General features: G+C 45.3%; 1 protein-coding gene across 1 annotated transcript in view; it reads right to left on the reverse strand.

Moving 5' to 3' along the window:
• Positions 1-25,562, reverse strand: part of atp13a1 (ATPase 13A1) — a 94,042-nt gene that overhangs the window by 32,768 nt on the left and 35,712 nt on the right. The window contains exons 12-16 of the mRNA XM_070867379.1: positions 16,590-16,710; positions 10,969-11,126; positions 6,061-6,236; positions 4,322-4,432; positions 202-327 (exon numbers count right to left, since the gene is read on the reverse strand). Of these exons, the coding sequence (XP_070723480.1) occupies positions 202-327; positions 4,322-4,432; positions 6,061-6,236; positions 10,969-11,126; positions 16,590-16,710 (692 nt within the window). The remainder of the gene's footprint in view (positions 1-201; positions 328-4,321; positions 4,433-6,060; positions 6,237-10,968; positions 11,127-16,589; positions 16,711-25,562) is intronic.

Here is a 25,562-nt window from a genome sequence, read left to right on the forward strand (position 1 = left end):
AAATATCACGAATCGTTATTTTAGGCACTTGCCCCCCTGAAGCCTCGACTCGCTGCTAGATGCAACAAAGTGAGGTGATCATTTGCCAATAGGCCTTAATGACTTCACTGTGGAGGCCAACCTGGCCAACAAAGTAACTGACAAGAGGCCACTGCAAGAAGCACCGTTACTGCATGCAGTCTGATTGGAAGGCACACCTACTTGATGTGATGCATTCTGGATCTCTTTGATGACCGCTTTCGAATCTGCCTTGAGGGGACAAGAGACGACCATGAAGCCAGCAAATTTCAGGTCTGACTCCAACTTCTCGCGGGATATTTCTCGGACCTGGGAAGGGGGCAGAAAGAAACACGGGGACAAAATTAACAGTTCTTGTGGAAAGCAAAAAAATCTGGCAGCACCAACACTTAACTACCACATGAACAAGGCTATTACTGCAAAAATTCCAAACCACACAGTCCTGCCGACTGCCAAGGAACATTGGAAAGCAAATTAACATCTCATTAAATACACAAGTCTCTGAAGGCTTGAGTATGGCACTAGTGTGACACCTAGTGCAATGTAAAAGTGGCTTGTGTGAACAAGGTAAAAGAGGTTTCTGCGCATTAGAACTATCACAGCAAACAGAACCAATAATATCAATACAGGATGCAATGCAAGGCCCCCCAATCTCAACTACCCCAAGAACAGTAACCCTGCCTCCAGTTGGACAAAATAGAAGTTTCTATCTCCCTCATGGCAAAAATTTAAGTGTCATTTTAATCTAGCGACCAACTGATCCCCTGTGTCATTGCACGTGGAAAACAAAGACCAAGTGAAGCTTTCAGATGAAGCGGGTTAGAAGAGCGGAGTATAATTGGACCAGGCGTGCAGATGTAACTCAATCCCTATTTTAAACTCATACATTCGGTTCTTATTTTTATATTTCCATTGTCAATTCTTTAGGTAAATTTTCCATTTAGATTGGAAACAGTCTAGGAAAACATGTCGCTCTGTATTTAAACCCTACCACCAGGTGCTGCAGGAGGATAGAATTTATATAGCCAGCTGTGGCTCAGTGAGTAGCACCCTCGCCTGAGTCAGAAGGTTGTGGGTTCGAGTCCCATTCTAGGGATTGAGCACATAATCTAGATGGACACCCTCATGCAGCACTGTTGCAGGTGCTGTCTTTCGGATGAGACATTAAACCGGGACCCCGTTTTCTCTCTCAAGTGGACGTAACAGATCCCGTGGCACTATTTCGAAGAAGTCCAGGGAAGTTATCCCCGGTGTCCTGGCCAATATTTAACCCTCAATCAACATCACTAAAACAGATTATCACATTGCGGTTTGTGGGAGCTTGCTGTGCGCAAATTGCTGCCGCGTTTCCCACATTACAACAGTGACGACACTCCAAAAGTACTTCATTGGCTGTAAAGTGCTTTGAGATGTCCGGTGGTCGTGAAAGGTGCTACATAAATGCAAGTCTTTCTTCCTTTCTTTGGAGGAAATTGTCATTATAAATGTCAACACAAAAATTTATAATAAGAACGAACTTGCATTTATATAGCATCTTTCACAACCTCAGGCCAATTTAATTTTGAAGTGCAATCACTGCTATAATGTAGGAACACAAGTTGGGCACAGCAAGGTTTCTCAAGCAGCAATGAGCAATTAAACTGTTTGTGATGTTGGATGAGGGAAAATTATTGGCCAGGATATCAAGAGAACTGTGCCATGGGATCTTTTACATCCAGCTGCAGACAGATTCAACTTCTCAACTGAAAGACGGCGCTTTCAACAGTGCAGCACTCCCTCAGCACTACACTAAAGGGAATGCCTCGATAATATGCTCAAGTCTCTGGAATGGGGCTTGAACCCATTACCTTCTGAATTGGGTGAGTGTGATTCCCACTGATGCAATTCGGACACGTAAAATGGGAAAAGTTGATAGCAAGGACACAATAGATTACAGGAAGCACTGTCCTGGCTGATAACAGCGGGCTTAGCTCCAACTTGGGGCCTTTAAGGCTCAGTACCACACCAGGCAATGAATACATTCATCCATGAATACTCTCCCTTTCCTAAGCATACAGTATTCACTCCAGAATTTTAATGCATCAGTGCAATTTACAGTAACAGAGCCAATTTTGATCCTAATCTTGTGTTTTTTTAAAATATATAAAAGAATGCAAAAACCTGTGCTTTGGAAACCACACAAGACCCAGTAAATATTACTCCACTGACTCAAACCGAAATAGGGCTCAGGACAAATTGTGCATGGACAGTGACCAAAGGGCAAAGGCTTCTTCACAAGAAGAGTGGATGCTATCAGGGTTAGGATTAGGGTTAGGGCAGGCTGCTCTGGTACAACTCCCAGTCACAGTGAGAGAGCAGAACTGAAATGCCCATCAACACATCACCACTCCACTCAAACACAACCAGTCAAGCTGTTGGTGGGAATCCAATGACCCAAAAGCTTGCTCGATGGGGCATGGCAAGGATTCGTTGCAGAAATACAAAACTCTAAGACGCACCAATCTGCCCCATAAAATTCACACCCCTTTCAAAGTACGGGAGGATTAAGATTTGCATGCATTAGCTCTCATATCACACACAGGTTAGTTAAACTTCAGCTCATCGAAAACTCGGCTGCCCACATCCTAACTCGCACCAAGTCCCGCTCACCCATCACCCCTGTGCTCACTGACCTACATTGGCTCCCGGTCCGGCAATGCCTAAAATTTAAATTGCTCATCCTAGTTTTCGAATCCCTCCATGGCCTCGCCTCTCTCGATCTCTGTAACCTCCTCAGCTCTACAACCTATCCTGCGCTCCTCCAATTCTTGCGCCCCTCCAATTTCCATCGCCCCACCATTGGCGGCCATGCCTTCAGCTGCCTAGGATCCAAGTTTTGGAATTCCCTCCCTAAACCTCTACACCTCTCTCTGCTCTTTTAAGATGACCCTTAAAACAATCTTCTTTGGCTCGGTGTCAACGTTTGTCTGAATACATTCCTCTAATGTTCCAAGTCCAGTCTGCATACAATATAGACAGAATTTAATGTACTACCTGTAGTGAGCAGATATTGAATTTGTGGTGCCCATGCTGGTGTCTGAAGTAAAATGGTTACCTGTTGTTAGAAATGAGGAGTATCTAAAATGTATATGGTTATGCGAATGAAATTGTGACGCAAATAAGACTATGTTTACATGATTGTATCAGAACTTGAGGAAAAAGTCTCGTCAGACTAGTATTAGAATAACTGGATAGATGCTTATAATTTGCTTATGTTTTTGGTTCCCTATGGATGTTATAACATTCTGCACTGTGACAGTCATATATAAACTTATTCCCAGGCTAGCTATCTGCTGTTTGTAAGTTAGGATTTTGACTTTGTTTAACTTGCGCATTTTAAAGCAGTTTTGTTAACCAGTGTGTGAGAATAGAATGTAGGATATCTTTGGGAATATACTGATTCATTCCATGGTACAATAATCTGATAATGGATCGAAAGTGTTAGTTTTGCATAGCTAAAGCTACATGAGCAGCATGAACATAAATAGCTGATAACAAGCAGCTACAAACATCTGAAGGCCGAAAACAGAATGTTGGACTCCAAACTTGGGAGGATAGGGACAGGTGAGATAGGAGGAAATCAAATGGATGGGCCTTCAGAATGTATAAACAGGAGAGGCATGCGAGAAAAGCATGAGACCCCTAAGGGGAGGGTTTTTATCTGAAAGGTAAGACAAAGAACATGACATACCATTGGGTACCTTGGTTAAAGAAGAGCCCTTACAGGTTAGATAGTCTAGTCCATATTCTACTCCAGGCCCACCCCTAAAAAGAGAATAAAAGGGAGACCTAAAGAGGCTTTAGCTCAGACAGTGAAGGGGAGAACTTCCAAGAGTGAGAATCGTCTTACACTCTTCCGAGGGAGGATCCATGCTGACCTTAGCTAACACTCTTGGCGGCTCTAGAAAAGAGGAAGAAAGGCCGTAAGCTGAAGAGTTGATTGTGCACGCCAGCCTTCTGTCCGATCGAGACCGGTCCCAGCTGCTGGTCACGGTCGTGTATTTACAAAGTCTATCTTGATCGTGTGTTGTATTTGAACTGTTGCTCCTTAATAAAACTGCCAATGACTCCTCGACCCTTTTGGGTAATCTGTGACCAGTGATCAAATCTTACACCGTGCAGGACAATGTTACTGGTACAGGACATTGACATTATTAACACTGCTATCTGTAGTCACCTGTACAGTTCAGCATGGTTACCTGGACAGAAGTTGTTTATCTGCTGATAAGTGAGCCAAGATAAGAAGTCCAAGCATATTTTTTACCTGCTGATGACTGAGGTATCCCATCTCCTTGTATCCCAAGGCTAATACACGCGATCCCTCTCGTGACATCTCAGTGTGGACAGCATCATAGTTATGGGGGCGCTCAGAGAACTAGAAAACAACCACATACACATTAAAATCAATAAAACCTCGTATAATACGATGCATAAAACCAAACCAGTGATGGATTTAACCACAAGATTCCTGAAGCATCACGATAGCACCTGGTACAGCACGAGATGGCTCTGTGCCAATGCCCTCTCATGGCTAGTCACCAATCCTGGCCAAGACCTTGGCGGTCGGCATGGAGTGGCGGTCAGGTCCTTCCTCAAAGGGAGTGACAAAAATACCTATGAAGGTGAGCCGCCCCCATCTGCTCTTTCTGCGGAAGCACTGGATCTGTGGTTCACAACTGAGAATAATATATTTTTTATTAGCTTCCTGACATTTTCATGGTCAAAAGATGGTGTTCGATTATGGTTTTTGGCACCAAAAATCAAGGCTATACAATGGAAATGTACTCAAAAACATTCCTGATTTTTCAAAGATAAATTTTATCATTTATACATAAGCTTGCACTTATCCTCTAGGTTAAACCTTTCCTCTCCTTAGGTTTCTTTGATTCCTGGGATGAGAGGGCTGTCTTATGAGAAATTGTGTAGAATGGGCTGATACTCTCTGGAGTTTAGAATAATGAGAGGTGATCTCATTGTAACATACAAAATTCTGAAGGGGATTGACAGGGTAGATGCAGGGAGGATGTTTCCTCTGGCTGGAGTGTCTAGAACCAGGGATCAGTCTCAGGATAAGGGATCGGCCATTTAAGACCGAGATGATGAGGAGGAATTTCTTCACTCAGAGGGTTGTGAATCTTTGGAATTCTCTGCTCCAGCGGGCTGTGGATGCCGAGTCTCTAAATATATTCAAGGCTGAGATAGATAGGTTTTTGGAGTCTAGGGGAATCAAGGGATATGGAGATCGGGTGGGAAAGCAGAGTTGAGGTTGATAATCAGCCATGACCTTATTGAACGGCCTACTCCTGCTTCTTATGTTCCTTCATTGCCCAGTGCCATACATCACTGATGAAGTGTGAACGGATCACTTCATCCCAAAGCCAGTCCTAACCCACCTGAAAGACATAGACGTGCGACTTGGGCCTTGCTGTCACTCCCCCGCAGGGAGCAGGCACTTCGACTGCCTCAGCCCAGCATCTCAGACAGGCAGTGGAACGCACATTTGGGAAGAGAACCTAACTCATTGCCGCTGCTCTACGATGACCTGCGCCACCTCAACTTTACGTAGATATAGAATCTCGCAGCATTGAAAGAGGCCATTCAGCCCATCGCGCCTATGCCGGCTCTTAGACGGGGTATTTATCCAATTGTCTTTTGTTACAACTGAATCTTTTTCCACCGTTTCAGACAGTGCTTTCGAGATCATAACTCGATGGGTAAATTTTGCTTCATCGCCCCCTCTCGAATTTTATCTTAATTGAGTGCACTGTCACTTTTAGTAAGAAGCAACCGTGGTTTACAATTAACTGTGCGGTGAGGGTGAGGGGGATGAGGGGAGTGGAGAGGGGAGAAATAAAACTTCTGCTGTTTGTTACAGCGAAATAAAGAGCAGTTTTTGTACACATGATTACCATGTCAATGCAAAACAGTAGAAACCGGCCCCCCAACCCCAGACACATCCCTCCAGATTCACATGGTGCTCCATGCCCTGGCCAGGCTCCTTACCATGCTACGCAGTGTCTCAGGTGCTCCCTTCACAGCACTGATGTATTGCAGATCCGGAGAGCCCATCTTTTCGTAAGAGCCGAGGACTGACATGCGTTTCAGTGCGCTGGCAAAGTGAAAGCGCTGGTGGATTTTCAGACCTTGAGATTTGATGCTTTTGGGAAAAACCTTCTCATCTGGGGAATAAAGGTCAACAGTGAGAAAGAAAAGAAAGACTTGCATTTATATCACGCCTTTCACAACCACCGGACCTCTTAAAGCGCTTTATATCCAATGAAGTACTTTTGGAATTTAGTCACTGTTGTAATGCGGGAAACGCCAATTTGCGCACAGCAAGCTCCCAAACAGCAATTTAATGTGTTTTTGTTATGTTGATTGAGAGATAAATATTGGCCAGGACACCGGGGGTAACTCCCCTGCTCTTCTTCAAAATAGTGCCACAGAATCTTTTACATCCACCCGAGGGGGCAGACGGGGCCTCGGTTTTAATGTCTCATCCGCAAGACAGCACCTCAGACAGTGCATCACTCCCTCAGCACTGTACTAGGAATGAGGCAACATTTCTGCACAGTAGGCGACTGAACAATAACATTTGAAACGGGCTTATCGAAACGATACAGCAGCTTTGGAAATGTTTTTGCATCGCTTCGCTCCTGAAACTGTAAGTGGGGCTGTTAACAATTAAACTGTTAATAAACACAATATCCTCGTCTATTTTAATATTAAGAGAAATGAACTTTAAAATATCGGCTGCCAGCCCAGATGATATTCGCCCAAGGGTCCTGTCAAGTGATGGGACAGGCCCCCTGCCTGGATCTATAATAGCTCATTGGGAGTCGAGGATGGTTCCCTCAGACTGCAAGGTTAACATCGTTCCAATGTTTAAAAAGGAGGATAAAGTTAGAACCAGGTAACTATAGGCCATTAGCATGACGTCAGTAATAGGCAAGACGGTCGAGAGAATCATTAGGGATACACTTTATAACCACTTAGATAGAGAAGGTTTTATAGAGACACCCAACATAGCTTCTGGAAATTGATTGAAGAAGTCACCAACTTAGTGGATGAGGGTACCCTGCCAAACATTGTCTACTCAGACTTTGATAAGGTACCGCACAATAGGTTATTCTGCAAGCTAGAATCATATGGAATGCGAGATAATCTGCTCCGGTGGATTGAGAATTGGCTGAAAGCCCGTGGGCAGAAAGTGTTTGTTGATGGATTTGGATCAGCTTGGAGACCAGTTACCAGTGGTGCCCCGCAAGGACTGGTGTTAGGACCTTCGCCATTTTCATTAATGATCTAGGTGTAGGTGTCGTGGGGAAATGATCCACAAGTTTGCGGACGATACCAAGATATGCGTGAGACGCAGGACTCTGGAGGATGCTCGACTACAAGCGCAACTAACTGTGCTGAGGGATTGGGTCAGTGTTTGGCAAATTATGTTTAACTTAGAAAAGTGCAGAGTTATGCATGTGGGCTGGTCAAATGTTAAACATACATACACCCTACAGGGAAAGAATTCGAGTCAGTAGTGAAAGAATGAAATCTGGGTTTTAGTGCATCACTCTCTGCAGGTTCCTGACCACTGCTGTGAAGCTAAAGCGAACAAGGTTCGAGAGTGTTTACACAGGACAATTCACTATAAAACAAAGCGTACCATTTTGTCCTTGTACAAAACCTTGGTTGGGCCTCAGTTAGAATACTGTATCCAGTTTTGGTCTCCTCATATGGTGGGTGATATTGAGGCTCTGGAAAGGGTGCAGAGGAGGGCCACAAGATTAATTCCAACTCTAAAACACCTTAGTTACCCAGATAAGCTCAACGAGCAGGGTCTCCACACTTGAGAAGCGTAGACTTAAGGGTGATTTGATCGAGATTTATAAAATAATAAGGGGACTAGTTTATGTTTATGTAGACCAATTATTTCAACTGAATAGGTTAGGTCATGCTTACAAGTTATGCAAGGGCAGAACTGGGTTGGATGTCCGCCAGTTCTTCTAATAGTAAACTGCAGAAAGTTATGCAGGAAGATATCAATGAACTGGTCAGGTGGACAGAACAGTGGCAAATGGAATTCGATCCTGAGAAATGAGGGGTAATGCATTTGGGGAGGGCTAACAAGGCAAGGGAATATACATTAAATGGTAGGACACTGAAGTACAGAGGAACAAAGGGACCTTGGAGTGCATGTCCACAGATCCCTGAAGGTAGCATGCCAGGTAGATAAGGTGGTTAAGAAGATATACGGAATACTTGCCTTTATTAGCCGAAGCATAGAATTCAAGAGCAAGGGGGGGTTATACTTGAACTGTATAAAACACAAGTTAGGCTTCAGCTAGAGTACTGCATGCAGTTCTGGTCACCACATTACAGGAAATGTGTGGTTGCACCAGAGAGGGTACAGAGGAGATTTGTGAGGATGTTGCCCGGACTGGAGAATTTTAGCTATGAGGAGAGAATGGATAGGCTGTGTTTGTTTTCTTTGGAACAGAAGAGGCTGAGACCTTATTGAGGTGTATAAAATTATGAAGGGCCTAGATAGAGTGGATGGGACAGACCTATTTCCCTTAGCAGAGGGGTCAACAACCAGGGGTTGAATCATAGATTTAAAGTAATTGGTTGGAGGTTTAGAGGGGATTTGAGGGGAACTGTTTTCATCCAGAGGGTGATGGGGGTCTGGAACTCACTGTCTGAAAGTGTAGTAGAGGCAGAAACCCCCACCACCTTTAAAAAGTACTTGGATATGCACTTGAAATGCCATAACCTGCAGGGCTACGGACCAAGAGCTGGAAAGTGGGATTAGGCTGGGTAGCTCTTTTTTGGCCGCCACGGACACGATGGGCCGAAATGGCCTCATTCTGTGTTGTAAATTTCTATGATTCTAGAGATCTACAACAGGTTGCCAGCTCTTGCAGTGAACAGTGATTCACTGTACTCCTTCAAGGGAGAACTGGACCGGTTTCTGACTGAGGTGGAAATCACCGCATATTGGAAGTAGGTTCCTGTAAGATCAATCAAGGTCAATGTGATGATCTAGACTCATTTTGATCGCCTAAGGGGGAAATTATCCAGATTCCCTGCCCCTTAATTAGTCTGGAGTTTAATGTTTTTTTCATCTCTCCTAGGAGATTTTACATGATTCTGTGTAGGGTGGGGATTGAGGATCCCTTTAAGCTGCACGGCTGTGCAGCTGACTGGACCACCAGCTCACCGGTTTTTAAAAAGCAAAAATCGTGCGTGAGCTGAATTTTAACGGGGCCCTGTAGTCCAAATTTATTTATTTATTTTTTAAATAAGGAATATTGTGGAGAGTGTATATAATGTGATGCAGAGGGCAGCACAACTAAGAGAAACAGGCTGGATAGACCAATGGGTCTTCTCCTGTCCATAATTTTCATATTGAGCCAAACCAACAAGTGTTAGCGGCGAGGCTGCAAAACAGGTGGATTTCTTTACATCAAGACACCACCTGCAGGATATCACTGAAGCAAGAAAGAGAGAGACGACTAACTAAATCTGGAAGTAAAGTACCGAGGAAGGGAGGTTCAAGGTTTCTGAACTCTTGGGAAAGAATGATTTAAAGTCAGACACAATGAGACGAGTCTCAATTTCAACACAAGTAGGAAGAGCAAGTCAGAGAGACAAAAGGAGGAAGCTCAGAGGAAAACTGACCACAGGAGCTTGCGCGTCAGGAGAGAAGGGGGCGAGGGGGGGGGGAAACAGAACTCAGGGGGAGAGAGAGAGAGCAAAAGGAAAGCAGCATTCGAGGGATATTGTGCAAGAAAGCAAGTCACACATAACCATACAGTAACCACAGTTTTGCATCCTGTCCTGGTTAGAAGGGGACGTCCCCAGAAATGAAATGGGTTGGTTCATCAAGCAAACTTACATTGCAAGATAGCTATACCATTGAAAACTGCAGCAGCGAATAACTCGAATTCCAGTTACCAAAGCACCATTAATGAAATCTTCCACCCTTCAAGATTTAGTTCGGACCTGGAATTTTAGGTCCATCATTGAAACACCCGTGAACTTTTTGATGTGGAAACAAGTCATCCTCGATTCGAGAGATTGCCTATGATGATGATAATAATGAAACCACTATGTACTGAGCACCTTCAGAAACAATGGGCCGAACATTGCGGCCTCTCTGGGTCCGTACGGAGCGTGTTCGCACCCGGCGAGGCCTCAAGAAAGCCGGTTCTCGGGGAGCGATTTGCATTCGCCACGAACCAGCTTTTCCGATCTGTCAAAATTTCTTTTGACAGATACTCCACATCCCCACAGGAAGAACATCCGCGGGGCAGAGATTTGGGCTATTTTCAGAACTCCTCCCCAGCATATAACCTACTTTTACCAGTGTAAGAGTTTTACAACATAGAAAAATTAAATTTAATTAATTATTTTTATATTAAAAACCCTGTCCCATTAAGATAAGTTTATTTTTAACTATTAAAACAAGTTTTAAAAAAAGCCCCCAAATATTTTTTTTTTCCTAAAACAATTAATTACATTCAATTTTAATTAATTTTAAATAGGTGTTTTTTTAAAAATTGTGTGTGTTGTGTTTCTTGTTTTAGGGGTTTTCTCATTGATAGCATTGGGAACTTGTTCAAACAAAGCTCTCATTATCAATGAGAATACCAGATAGTCATTGGGGGTCCAGGCGCACGTGATCCCAGGGTACGTTTATGTACTTGAATACAGAACCCTGTACGCTGCATAGCAAATTACCGTCTCTGACCGCAATCCTACGTTCCTCCGGGAACGCCAGGTATTTCCACAATTATCCCCCCATATACATCTTTGCCCATTTGTTTTGTATTGGTAGCCGCCGCAGTTAATGGAGAATGTGCCCATCTTCACAGCACCGTATTGATGGAAATAGAAAAACACCCGCTTCACCTTTTGTGAGTGTCCAGTCAACTGCGGTTAGCATCGCCTTTTCAAGGGGATCACCGACCAACGTCCCATCGTCCATCTGTACCAGCGAGTGACAGGTCGCCACCACACGGTGTGTTTGCAGGGGAATCTCTGACACCGGGACCAACTCCTTCCCCTCCCTGCAACGAGAGTAGAAACATTCATCATCACTCTCTGAGTCAGAAGGTTGTGGGTTCAAGTCCCATTCCAGGGACTTGAGCACACACAAAAAAAAAATCTAATTTGACACTCCAGTGCAGTGCTGAGGGAGCACTGCACTGTTGGAGGTGCAGTCTTTCGGATGAGACGTTAAATCGAGGCCCCATCTGCCATCTCAGGTGGACGTAAAAGATCCCATGGCACTATTTTGAAGAACGGGGAGTTACCCCCAGTGTGCTGGCCAATATTAATCCCTCAATCAACATACCAAAAAAGATTATCTGGTCATTATCACATTGCTGTGCGCAAATTGGCTACCGTGTTTCCCACATTACAAGTGACTACACTCCAAAACTACTTCATTGGCATCCAGTGGGCGTGAAAGGCACTAAATAAATCTAAATCTTTCTTTCTCTAAATACAGCATCTTCAAGAGTAGTCTAGCTACACTGTACATTCGACTCAGAACTTCAACACCTCAAAGCAAAAAGTTTTTCCTCATGTTGCCTTTTCCTCATAACGCATAGATTTTCTTTTTAAAAAAAAACCCTCACCCAATGACCAACTTGAACTATAAGTGAATGAAGTCTTTATTTAAACAAACAGCCAGGAGGGCAGGACCGCTGCTGCCGAGCTCCGACAACTCACCCCCGCATGCACTGGTCATTCTCATTGGTTAGCGTGTTTTTTTTTTAATTTTGAGAATGCGGAGGTTTGCTTTTAGCACTGCTGCCTCGGTGGTAAACAAATCCTAAATCAGGACACAAAGATCCGCAGGGATCAGTAACGCGAGATCTCTGCGCAGTCATATCCCAGTCGAGTCCAGAGGAGTTTCGGGAGCATCTGCTGCAGGTTCATAATATGTTATGGCTTCGCTCCAAACTGTACCAAGTAGCCACAAATGCAGTAATAAATGCTGTTAGTAATAAATCCTGTGAGTAACTGTCCCAGAGTACAAATTAAGGTTGCAGAGTGTTTAACAGATTCTGCTGGCAGTACTGGGAATTAGATTTTGAGCTTTAACGCTTGCAGCATTTGGATATTTTTTTTTCAGTAATTTTTTTTTATACCATTCTTAGAATGAATCATAGAATGATTACAGCACAGAAGGGGGCTATTCGGTCCATGCCCGCTCTCTGCAAGAGCAGTTCGCTAGTCCTCTGGCTTTTGATCCTTCCGCCAATGGGAACAGTGCATCTCCATCTACTCTGTCCAGTCCCCTCATGATGTTGAACACCGCTATCAATTCTCCTCTCAATCTTCTCTGCTCAAAAGGAGAACAACCCCAGCTTCTCCAGTCGATCCACATAACTGAATTCCCTCATCCCTGAAATCATTCTCGTAAATCTTTTCTGCGGAAGTGAGCGTCGCTGGCAAGGCCAGTATTTATTATCCACCCCCGAGAAGGTGCTGGTGGGCCTTTTTCTTGAAGTACCGAGTAGTGGTTTGATACAACGGAGTGTCTTGCTAGGTCTCATCAGAGGGCAATTAAGAGTCAACTGATGTGGGACTGGGGTCACGTATAGGCCAGATGGCAGGTTTCCTTCCCTTAAAAGGACATTAGTGAACCAGCTGGGTTTTTACACCAATCTGATAGCTTTATGGTCAGTTTTATTGATACCAGCTATTTATTTCCAAATTTTTAAAAAACAAAATTCAAATTCTTAAACTGCCGCAGTGTCATTGAACACACGTTCTCTGGATTATTGGTCCAGTAACTTTGCTGTATCAGGACCAAGAAACTAACATAAAAATGACGGGCAGGAAAAGATCAGCTTGTCCATCAAGCCGGCCCCACACATGATGCCTGGAGCATTCTCACTAGTGTGGGGTGGGTGAGGGATTAGATACAAAGACAGAGAAAGTATGACTCGCGGTAAAGAGAGGTCAGTCACTTTGTACACTCAGTTCCCGATCTCAGTCACGTGGTCACCAAGCGGAAGCCAGGCCCTTTCCAGTTGGAAGAAGAATAGTTTATTAAAAAAAAAGTATTACTTCAGGCTACTGCTACACACCAGCTAATTGCCAGTGAAAGAATACGGGCAGATTTCTTTCGTTTAACATCTCAGGCAAAGGATGGTACCTTTTTCAATGCAGGGCTTCAATACTGTAGTCAGTCCAGTGAACACAAAAAAGTAAGGGAAGGCAGACTAAGAAAAACATAAGCAGCAATTTTAAAATCCCCTCATCCGGCAACCTTGGGACCTGGCCTGTGCCAGATGAGGGGAGGTCATCGGCCCATGGGAGGTGGCCAGAGGTCGGCGGCCCGAGTGGGCCCCGAAGAGTCTGTGCGGCCCGAGTAGGCCCGATCCCCCAGAGGTAGTGCTGAGCAGAGGAGCGGCTGGCCCGAGGACTGTGGCTGTAGGAATTCCAGCAGGGCAACAAGGAGGAGGCACCCAATAACCCTGACATAGAGGAGAAAAACTATTGGCGAGTACCCTGTACGACTTTTTTTTAAAAAACAATGTATGTTCGGAGACTGGGGAAATGAAGGATTTTGGCTGGCTGCGTTCTGCACATGCGCCACCCGGCAGCTGGGAATGGTGCCGGACGAGGGGAGGTGCCCGATAAGGGAATCCCGGATAAGAGGTGTTCAACCTGTACATTTTAAAGACGACTGTTAGTTAAAGGTTGCTGTAGTTTCACTTCATTTCTGTGCAGGATGGCTGCAATTTCTTCAAAGCTCTTTAGGGGTCACTGTAGGCCACTGAAAACAACTTGCCAACACGTGTCTCTCACACCTTGTTTGAAAATTGACTATTTCAGGCAATGGTTATACTGGAGTTGATAGGAATCACTTGGGGATCTGTTTTAATGGTATATCCATGGCGAGGGTCACAAATCACTGGAAAAAAACTTCAATTTGTGAAATGAATAGAATATGCATCTTCACTGAACAGGGTGCCAGCAATGCAGAGACTGTTTCAGGGCTATCTGCTCACATTTTACAAATCCATCTCGGGATCTGCTGCGCAAGTCAAAAGGAAAGGTTGAACAAAGGGAGCACCAGATTAAACCCCCGTCGCATCAAATCCTGCTTCTGCTCAATAACTTTAAATAGGTAAAGCCTTTCCTGCTCGCAGCAATGTGACAATCAAAATTCTGGAGATTTCAGCACATGATTAGATCAGCTGACCTCCTCCCTACTAAGACATGATTGGACAGGGTAGAGGGAGCTTTACTCTGCACTGTACCTGCCTTGGGAATGTTTGATGGGACAGTGTAGAGGGAGCTTTACCCTGTATCTAACCCATGCCCTGGGAGCGTTTGACGCTGGCACTGGAGAATAGCAATCCGAGCTTTCCATTCCCCAGCAACAACCTCCCTCATCTTGAGCACATAATGCACACAAAAAAAATGGTCCTGCATCACCCCGACACTGGCATTTGAGTGTTAGATCTCTGGCAGTAGTCCAACAGCAGGCACCGCTCACTGACATAGGACGCAGTCAAAGCACATAGTGTGCGCGCTGGTGGAGGCCAATTCAGGACACAGACGCTCTTCAATGCCACCTTCGCACTGGGCACCCAGGGCTTTAAGAGAAAAAGACTTGGAAAAGTGACAGCTATGATTAAAAAAAACAAAAAGGTCCACATTCCATAATTCTACCAACAAATGATATACTGTACTGTGACCGTAACACACACCCGCTGAAAGTTCATGTAGGTGAGCATGCAGATCGAGATCAAGGACCGCCTTCCAGCCCTCAGACATCTCTCATCTCTTCTCTTATGAGCCTGACCCAATATGCAGGGGGAGCTGGCTGCACCTGTGCCTTCTGAACAATGGGCCCCTTCTTGCTCTCCCAGCGCACAGGTCACCTGGTTCCTACATTTTGCAATCAGAGCTCCTTTTTGGAGGGGAAAAAAAAAAGACAGAATTCCAAAGACCCTTGTGGCGATATCTGTATTTCCCTCGGAGTCTGGCGAAGAGTTATATTAAAATTCTTCAGCACAATAGCTTTTCTGATGCTCCCCCTGAGCCTCAGTGTATGACTGGGAGCAGATACAACGAATTCCGACCAGGTCACCAACACAATGGCTTTTTTTAGCTGGACCCGGGATGCAGCAGCACTTTTGGCGTCAGTGCCTCACTTTAAATCAATATGGAATATTTTGCAGATAATTGGTACCTTCCAGGAATCGTTGGGGGCAGAAATGTGATCATGAAAATATTTTCTAAAAATGGAATAAACTTTGGCCAAGTCAGCGGCCCAGTTTAAATGTAAACAGGGGAGGGTGGAGGCAGGGAGGGGGACTTCACTCTCTCCCAAGAATCAAGAGATACACACACTGACAATACTGTGTTTATCTCTTGATTCTTGGGAGAGAGAGTGAAATCCCCCTCCCCTGTTTACATTTAAACTGGGCCGCTGACTTAGCCAAAGTTTATTCCATTTACAACAGGTCAGGGACCTCGGAGGTGCCTTTGATTTAAGAGCATAAGAAATAGGAGCAGGAGGAGGCCTTTTGACCCCTCGAGCCTGCTCCGCCATTCAATAAGATAATGCTGATCATGGACTCAGATCCACTTCCCTTCCCGCTCCCCATAACCCTTTATTCCCTTATCGCTCAAAAATCTGTCCATCTCCGCCTTAAATATATTCAATGATTTTACTGCAGCATCCCAAGTCACCGTCCCCTCCAAACAGTGCGAGGTGGGTTTCGACTCCATGGTGAAAGTGAATGGAAACCTCTGCATCTAGTTATACTGTTGACTGCTATCCTGTTAGCTCCCGCTTTACTGCAGCTGAAGGAGTTTCAAAGTGTCCTGCGCTGGTTGCACAGGAGTAGGGTGGCACACTGCGATACACGCATAGCAAGCTCCCAATCTTAGCCAGGCACCAATACAGCTGCTTTCCTCAGAGTGAGAAGAATAATTGGAAGGCAAGTGAAGCCGCACATTTACTCGGGAGCCAGGCATGCACAGTAACGACAGGGCAGGCTTGGAAACAGGTTGAATGGCACTCGCAGAACAAATGATATATAAGCAGAACAACTTGCATTTGTAAAGCACCTTTAATGTAGTAAATCGTCCCAAGGCACTTCACAGAAAGGTTAACAAGATTTGACACCAAGACATTAGTCCACATAAGGCGACACAAGGACTCATGACCAAAAGCTTGGTAGGATTTAAAGAGCGCTTTAAAGAAGGAGACAAGGAGAGGTAGAGAGGTGGAGAGTTTTAGGGAGGGAGTTCCAGAGCTTAGGGCCCAGGCAGTTGAAGGCACGGCCACCAATGGTGTGTGGATGGAAAAATCGGGGAGCGCAAGAGGCCAGAATTGGAGGAAAGCAGAGTTTCAGGACTGTGGGGGAAGGTGGAAAGAGAAGAAAAGAGAGTACTGTAATCTGGCCAGCTCACGTGCAACTGTGCTCCATGAAGTAGTCAATACCTTCAGGAGGGGAAGAGGAGGGGAGATTGGCAAGAAAACAAAGAATGCTCACCTGAGCCCAGCGACCCCTCTGACCACCAGGTTATCACTCGTCAGGGTGCCAGTTTTATCGAAGCAGCAAAATTCCACTTTCCCGGCAAAGGGGATTCGGAAAGGTTCTGTGCAGTAAACGTCTGAAAGAGGAAGCAGCAGGTTCAACATTATTGTCCCGAATTCCAGTCTGCGCAACTTACTGGTGTGCAGGTGAAGCAAACAGAAATGTTTCACAAAGGGGCCTGGCCATTCAAATAATAAATAACAACTTTTATCTATAGAACGCCTTTAACGTAGTAAAACATCCCAAGGCGCTTCACAGCAATTTTACAACATTAGATATTGACCATTGAGTGAGAGAGAGAAAAAGCGTGAGAAGGAAGTGTTAAAGGCTCGGGTCCGAAGCAGCAGCCAAAATGCGCACACAGATAGACAAAAAGGCAAAAAAAAAATTCTAATTACATTGTAAATAATGAGTGTACAATAGTAAAATCAGTATAATAAAAATGTATTAGAATTAAATAAAATTAATATACACCATAATTATAAGTTAAGTTAACATTAGAAAATCAGCAATTGAATCAAATCAAATCAGTTATTAGCTGTCTTTAAGATTCATTCCTTGTCCAGTGATTCAATTAATCTGTAAGAACCAATCACTGTCCTCCATCCTTTTGATGTCATAATTTTATTACTTTTTAATTTCTCATTTTGTCCTAGTCAGACCTGTAATAGCTCCAGGCTCAAGCTGCCTCCGTTGTCAGGGAGATGCATTCCTAAGTAACTATATCACATCACTATCATCATAAGCAGTCCCTTGAAATCGAGGAAGACTTGCTTCCACTCTCAAAGTGAGTTCTCAGGTGACTGTACATCCAATACGGGAATTACAGTCTCTGTCACAGGTGGGACAGACAGTGGTTGAAGGAAAGGGTGGGTGGGGAGCTTGGTTTGCCGCACACTTCCGCTGCCTGCGCTCGTCTTCTGCATGCTCTCGGCGACGAGACACTAGGTGCTCAGCACCCGCCTGGATGCTCTTCCTTCACTTGAGGTGGTGTTTGGCCAGGAACTCCCAGGTGTCGATGAGGATGTTGGATGTTGCACTTTATCAAGGAGACTTTGAGGGTGTCCTTGAAACGTTTCCTTTGCCTACATGGGGATTGCTTGCCGTGTAAGAATTCAAAGTAGAGCGCTTGCTTTGGGAGTCTTGTGTCAGGCATGCTGACAATGTGGCCCGCCCAACGGAGCTGGTCGAGTGTGGTCAGTGCTTCGATACTGGGGATGTTAGTCTGATAGAGAACACCACAAAAGTACTTAATTGGCTACAAAGTGATTTGCGATTTCCTGAGGTCATGAAAGGCACTATAGAAAAGCAAGTTCTTTCCTTTACTCACTAATTATTGGCCTTGGAAGGAGTGTAGCATGTTACCAGGGCTGCAAGCGTTAAATTATGAGGAGAGATTACATAAACTTGGCTTGTATTCCCTGGAATGTGGAAGGTTAATAGGATAGAGGGATGGTGGGGGAGTCTAGTACAGGGGATGTAACCTTAAAATCAGCGCCAGGCCATTCAGGAGAGAAGTCAGGAAACACTTCATGAAAAGGGTGGAACTCCCTCCCACAAAAAGCAGTAGAGGCTAGCTCAATTCATCATCGCAGACTTTTGCTAGCCAAGGAATTTAGGAGATATGGAACCAAGCGGAGAGATGGCGTTAGGATACAGATCAGCCATGATCTGAATGAGGGAAGAGGCTCGAGGGGTTGAATGGCATCCTCCTGTTCCTATGCGCCTAGCTTGTGCTCTTCTCCCGGTTTTAATCTCCAGTCTGTGTCAAGTTGGCAGAACTCTACAAAGAAAACAGCTGAGGGACCACAACTGACTTTAGTGTCCGAGATAGGGAGGGAGAAGAAGCCAGGGTTTATGGCCCGATCCCTATCTCTTGACCTTTTCTGGAAAGGGCATGATCAGGCTTTGCTACGATGTCTCGCCATCCCTTTCATCTAGACTGGCACCTGAAGAACAGCCACCTTGGTGAAGTGCCACCTCAGGCAATGTTCCCCCTAAGGGAATCAGGAGGTCCCGTGCAGGACGCTCACCAGCTGCTGCCACTGGAAACAATACCGCGCATGAGCGGCCACCAGCCACACACCAAAAAACAATTAGAGGGAACATTGACCTCAGGGAAGGGGGAGCCAAGGGTGAAAAGAGAAGAAAAGGAAAAATGGACCCACTTCCCCCCCCACATCCCAACCCAAAAAAATCTTATTTATTTTTGTGTTTGGTTTGAATTATGCTGACAGCAACAGCAGAGCTGATACAGCAGTATTAATAAACCAGGTCAATATAACTGGAATGCAAATTTGATTAGTGCCTTTAATATAAAAAACGACCCAAGGTATTTCACTGATGGGTACTGGAATGGATATCGAGCCACAAATAGATTAGCTGATGCAGAAAGCTTGGCTGGAGTGAGGAGACTGGAGAAGAGTTATAAAGGGGGAAGAGAAAGGAACTGAATTCTGGACCGAGGTGGTGGAACATAGGAACAGCAGGCCATTCAGCGCCTCGTTCTACCATTCAATTAGATTATGGCTGATCTGTATCAAAACTCTTGAAACCTTTATCCAACAAAAATCTATTGATCGGTTTTGAAAATTTCAGAAATGGGTTGGGGGAGGGGATGAATGGAAGGCTAGAAACATAGAAAATAGGTGCAGGAGCAGGCCATTCGGCCCTTCAAGCCTGCACCGCCATTCAATATGACCATGCAGCCTCAGTACCCCACCCCTGCCTTCTCTCCATATCCCCGATCCCTTTAGCCGTAAGGGCTACATCTAACTCCCTTTTGAATATGTCCAACGAACTGGACTCAACAACTTCTGAATTTCACAGGTTCACAACTCTCTGGGTGAAAAGATTTCTCGGTCCTATATGGCTTACCCCTTATCCTTAGACTGTGACCCCTGATTCTGGACTTCCCCCAACATTGGGAACATTCTTCCTGGATCTAACCTGTCCAGTCCTGTCAGAATTTTACAAGTTTCTATGAGATCCTTCTCATTCTTCTAAATTCCAGTGAGTATAAGCCTAGCCGATCCAGTCTTTCCTCATAGGTCAGTCCTGCCATCCTGGGAATCAGTCTGGTGAATCTTCGCTGCATTCCCTCAATAGCAAGCACATCCTTCCTCAGATTAGGAGATCAAAACTGCACACAATACTCAAGGTGTGGTCTCACCAAGGTCCTGTACAACTGCAGTAAGACCTTCCTGCTCCTATACTCAAATCCCTCGATATGAAGGCCAGCATGCCATTTGCTTTCTTTACTGCCTGATGTACCTGCATGCTTACCTTTCAATGACTGATGTGCCATGACACCCAGGTCTCGATGCATCTCCCCTTTTCCTAATCTGTCACCATTGATAATAATCTACCTTCCTGTTTTTGCCATCAAAGTGGATAACCTCACATTTATCCACATTATACTGCATCTGCCATGCATTTGCCCATTCATGTAATCTGTCCAAGTCCCCCTGCAACCTCTTAGCAGAGGCAGAGAAGCAGAGAAGAGAGTATAACAGGGTAATAGGGCTGTTGGAGTTTGTAGAGGTAGAACAAGACAATGCAATGAGAGAGGGAGAGCCAGTGAAGGTCAGTGAGGACTGCTGTGTTGATGAATGGGATTCAGGACAGGACAAGTGGCAAGAGGAGTTTATGGGGAGAAGAGTGGATGGGAGGCCAACAAAGCAGGCCATTGGTCTGGACGTGACCAAGGCATGTAGAATGGTTTCAGCAGAAGGGCTGAAGTAGGGGTGGAGGCTGCCAATTTAACAAAGGTGGAAGTAGCAAATTATGGTGATCAATAAGACATAGTTGGTTGGGGAATCTAGGGCGAGGGGCCAGACTAAAAATTAGAGTCAGGCCTTTCAGGAGTGAAATTAGGAAACACATCTACAAGCAAAGGGTGGTAGAAGTTTGGTACTCTCTTCCGCAAATGGAACAGATGTTAGATCAATTGTTAATGTTAAATCTGAGATTGATAGATTTTTGTTAACCATAATGTATTATGGGATATCAGGCAAAGGCGGGTATATGGAGTTCGGTCACAGGTCAGCCATGATCTCATTGAACAGGCTCGAGGGACTAAATGGCCTGCTTCTGATCCTATGTTCCTACAGTCAGTAGCTTACTTATAAAGTCAGTAGATATTTAATAACCCAGGATATACAGTCAGTAGATAGTCAATAGCTCAAATTATAGTCAGCATCCCAGAACACTACTTTTTAAAATTAGGTTTTGACCAATAGCGGAGACTGATTACTAGAGTTGCAAACATCAATTAATTACACTTTACAAATTCCCACTCATTTTAAAATTCCATATAATAAACATTGCTGCAAGTAAACAGGAGCCAATTCTATCAGAATGTGCGGACACGCGCCCCCCCCTCCCCCCACCCAGAGAGAAGAATCTTGAATCGATCTCAAAATCTCAGCTTCAAACATTTAAAAAGATGCTTACTTGTGAAAAATTGATACATGTTTTTTTTTTCCAAAAACACAAAACGATGAGGTTAGCCTCAGCCTGTTGGATATCCCCACACTGGCCCCAGTTCACATACAGGAATTTTACTTTCAGTGACAGTGCAATTAAAAAAAAATAGATCACATCAAAAGAAACATCAAACATTTGGGGAGCGCACAGACTCATTTGTGGGTTCCATTTGCCTGCGGGACGACTCACAATTAACTGTTACATACTGCAGGTGAATTATTTAACTGTCGGCGACTGCAAGACAAGGAACACTTCCCTTCCTGATGGATTACATTTCACAGACACCGCAGTCATCTAAAGCCAATCTTAAGCAAACACAGGCACCACATATGCACATCAGAGGACTTGCTCATCTGATAGAGAGCCCCATGTCAAATCTCCACGCAAGATTTATACCCCCTTGAGAAATAATAGCATTATTAAATAAAAAAGCATGCGCTGTGGCTCTCTCATCAATGTCATAATAAAGGCTGGAGCAGTCCAGCGAAAACCGAGCCAGACCCAAATGGATCCTGCTTGTGGGTCAGCGCTGAGTGGTCCCTTTTCTCACCCAGTTCCCTCCATCTTCTGACAGCCTCGACTGCTGGCCAGCGTAGTACTCCAGAGTCTCTGGGCACTGCCTGGTACCTCGCTCCCAGTGCCCATTATTTACAGTGGGCTTCCACAACAACAACTTTCAAAACATCCCAAGGCGTCCCCACAGGAGTGTTATAAAACAGTATTTGACTCAGCCACATAAGGAGATATCAGGGTAGATCTGGGTCAAAGAGGTAGGTTTAAAGGAGCGTCTTAAAAAAAGGAGAGAGGTAGAGAGGCGGAGAGGTTTACGGAGGGAATTCCAGAGCTTAGGGCCGAAGCAGCTAATGGCCAAGGCTATTTGACCATAGGCAGAGTCACACAACAGGAATCACAGGATAACAATCAAGAGTAGGAAACACAGGGGATGTTCATCCTATGAAAGCAGGGAGTGGAGGCCAATTGAAGCATCCCTGGCTGAAACCAAGCTTGCAAACACAGGAGTTACAGTAATGGAGTCTGCAATGGTCTTTGTAATTATATTTATAAAGGAGCGAGAAGCTCAAGAACTCCTTGTGCGCCCAGGAGAGGCGCGGGTTCGGGACCCAGGAGAGGCGAGGGCCCAGGGGCAGCACGGGCCAGCCCACACTGCGATCTGTGGATAGTAGGAGCATGCGTGTGCACTCGGTCCATGCAGCAGAACAGGTCTCCAGTCGTCTTGGTTAACCCTTGCCACTGGATCAAGACCTAGCTCTGTCAAGCCAATGTGGTGGCTGGTGTGCAACGGCCACCCCATGTTAAAAGAATCTATGCACAAGCATCTTCCACCCTTCAGTATGTAGCTCGAGACCTAGAATGTCAGGTCCCTCATTGAAACACCTGTGAACTCATCCCCTTTTTGGTGTGGAAGCAGGTCATCCTCGATACGAGGGACTGCCTAATATTATACTATACTCCTTGTGCTCCCCATTTCAGGTTCTGGCCTCTTGTCCATCTCAGATTGACTTCACCCCATCATTGGTGGTCGTGCCTTCAGCAGACTAGGCCCTAAGCTCTGGCATGTCCTCCCTAAACCTCTTCACCTCTCTCTTTCCTCCTTTAAGGCACTTTATAAAACCTACTCCTTAGACCAAGCTTTTGGTCACCTATCCTAATACTTCCTTACCCTTTACCCAGAGAGTGGTGAGAATGTGGAACTTGCTATCACTAGGAGTAGCTGAGGCGAATAACATACAATTAAGGGAAACCTAGGTAAATACATTAGGGAGAAAGGAATAGGTGGTTATGCTGATAGGGTTAAAGAGGGGTGGGAGGAGACTCATGTGGAGCATAGAGGGAACGGTAGCATAGTGTTTATGATACTGGACCAATAATCCAAAGGCCTGCACTAATGATCCAGAGACGAGAGTTCAAATCCCACCAGGGCAGCTGGTGAATTTAAATTCAGTTAATTAAATAAATCTCGAATAAAAAGCTAGTGTCAGTAATAGTGACCATGAAACTATTGGATTGTTATTAAAAACCCATCTGGTTCACGAATGTCCTTTAGGGTCTGGCCTATATCTGACTCCAGACACACAGCAATGTGGTTGACTCTTAACTGCCCTCTGAAATGGCCTAACGAGACACTCAGTTGTAACAAACTGCTACGAGAAACAAGAAGAATTAAAAAAACGGACGGACCACTCAGCATCGACCTCCGCACCCGCTACGGACACGACAACGGTACCCCCAGTTCAGTTGACCCCGAAAGGTCCTCTTCACTAACATCTGGGGACTTGTGTAAAAACTGAAAGAACTGTCCCACAGATTAGTTAAGCAACAGCCTGACAGACATATGCACAGAATCACACCTTTCAGCCAATGTCCCAGATTCCTCTATCACCATCCCCGGGTATGTCCTGTCCCACCAGCCGGACAGACCCACCTGAGGTGGCGACACAGTGGTATCGAGTCGGGAGTGCGTGACCCTGGGAGTCCTCAACTTTGACACCGGACCCTATGAAGTCTCATGGCTTCAGGTCAAGCACCGCTACTGACTGGGCTCTGAAGGACACAGCTGCCAGACTAGGACTGCAGCAGGTGATGAGAGAACCAACACGAGGGAAAAAAACGACTTGACCTCATCTTCATCAATCTACCTGTCGCAGATGCATCTGTACATTGGTATCAGTGACCACCGCACAGTCCTTGTGGAGATGAAATCTCGTTTTCACACCAAGGACACCCTCCATTGTGTTTTGTGGCATTACCACCATGCTAAATGGGATAGATTCAGAACAGATCTAGCAGCTCAAAACTGGGCATCCATGAGGTGCTGTGGGACATCAGCAGAGCAGAATTGTATTCCACCTCAAATCGGTAACCTCATGGCCCGGTATATCCCTCACTCTACCACTGCCATCAAGCCAGGGAACCAACCCTTGTTCAATGAAGAATTCAGAAGAGCATGTCAGGAGCAGCACCAGGCGTGTCTAAACATGAGGTGCCAACATAAGAACATAAGAAATAGGAGCAGGAGTAAGCCATTTGGTCCCTTGAGCCTGCTCCGCCATTCAATAAGATCATGGCTGATCTGGTCTTGGCCTCAACTCCACTTCCCTGCCCGCTCCCCATAACCCTGGCCTCCCTTATCATTCAAAAATCTGTCTATCCCAACTCGGGGAAACGGTAACACCGGACTACATGCATGCTAAACAGTGGAACCAGCATGCTAATAACTGAGCTGAGCGATCCCACAATCAACGGATCAGATCAAAGCTCTGCAGTCCTGCCACATCCAGTCATGAATGGTGGTGGACCGTTAAACAGCTAACGGGAGGAGGAGGCTTCATGAATATCCCCATCCTCAATTCCAGAGATGAGGAGAGAGTGACTGCTCTTGACAACAAGTCAGCATTTGACAGAGTGTGGCATCAAGGACCAGTAAAATTGAAGTCAATGGGAATTGAAGTCATACCTAGCACAAAGAAAGATGGTTGTGGTTGTTGGAGGTCAATCATCTCAGCCACAGGATATCACTGCAGGAGTTCCTCAGGGCAGTGTCCCGAGCCCAACCATCTGCAGCTGTTTCATCAATGACCTTCCCTCCATCATAAGGTCAGAAGTGGGGATGGCCGCTGAGTCAACCACCGCCATTTGACATTCAACAGCATTACCATCGCCAAATCCCCCACCATCAACATCCTGGGGGGTCACCATTGACCAGAAACTTAACTGGACCAGCCACATAAATACTGTGGCAACAAGAGCAGGTCAGAGGCTGGGTATTATGTGGCGTGAGACTCACCTCCTGACTCCCCAAAGACTTTCCACCATCTACAAGGCACAAATCAGGAGTGTGATGGAAACTTTTAACTCTCTCCTGAACAGCACTGTGGAAGTACCTTCACCACAAGGAATGAAGCATTCAAGGCGGCGGCTCACCACCACCTTCTCAAGGGCAGTAAGGGATGGGCAATAAATGCTGGCCTTGCCAGCGACGCCCACATCCCAGGAACGAATAATAAAAAAAACCACCAGCAAAGACCCTTTGGGCCGAATGGCCTGTTTCTGTGCTGTAAATCCGATGTAATTCTGCACAATGTGGCTCGGTATCAAATTTTGCGAGAATGTGCGGTAAAGTATAAGAGCAAGTGCTGTACTCTCTCCTTGCTCGTATCTTTATGCTCTATACTCTACTGCACATTCTCGGAAATATCAAGGGCCTGCAGTGCGCGTATATGCCACGTGGCAGGAAAGCAGTCTCCTCGTGCACTATCCTAGTACATCCATGCCAGCTCGTGCCGATTTTACTTGTGTTGCACTGTGTGGCAGTCATGCCCTCCCACTCCCAAAAGAGAATCTGAAAGAGTATTTCTGTGATTGCAACTTCAGGTCTTTAGATCTCTGCCAGGAATTCATTAGATCTTTTGCTAATGATCA

This window comes from Pristiophorus japonicus, chromosome 24, assembly GCF_044704955.1.
Source record: "Pristiophorus japonicus isolate sPriJap1 chromosome 24, sPriJap1.hap1, whole genome shotgun sequence".
NCBI lineage: Eukaryota > Metazoa > Chordata > Chondrichthyes > Pristiophoridae > Pristiophorus > Pristiophorus japonicus.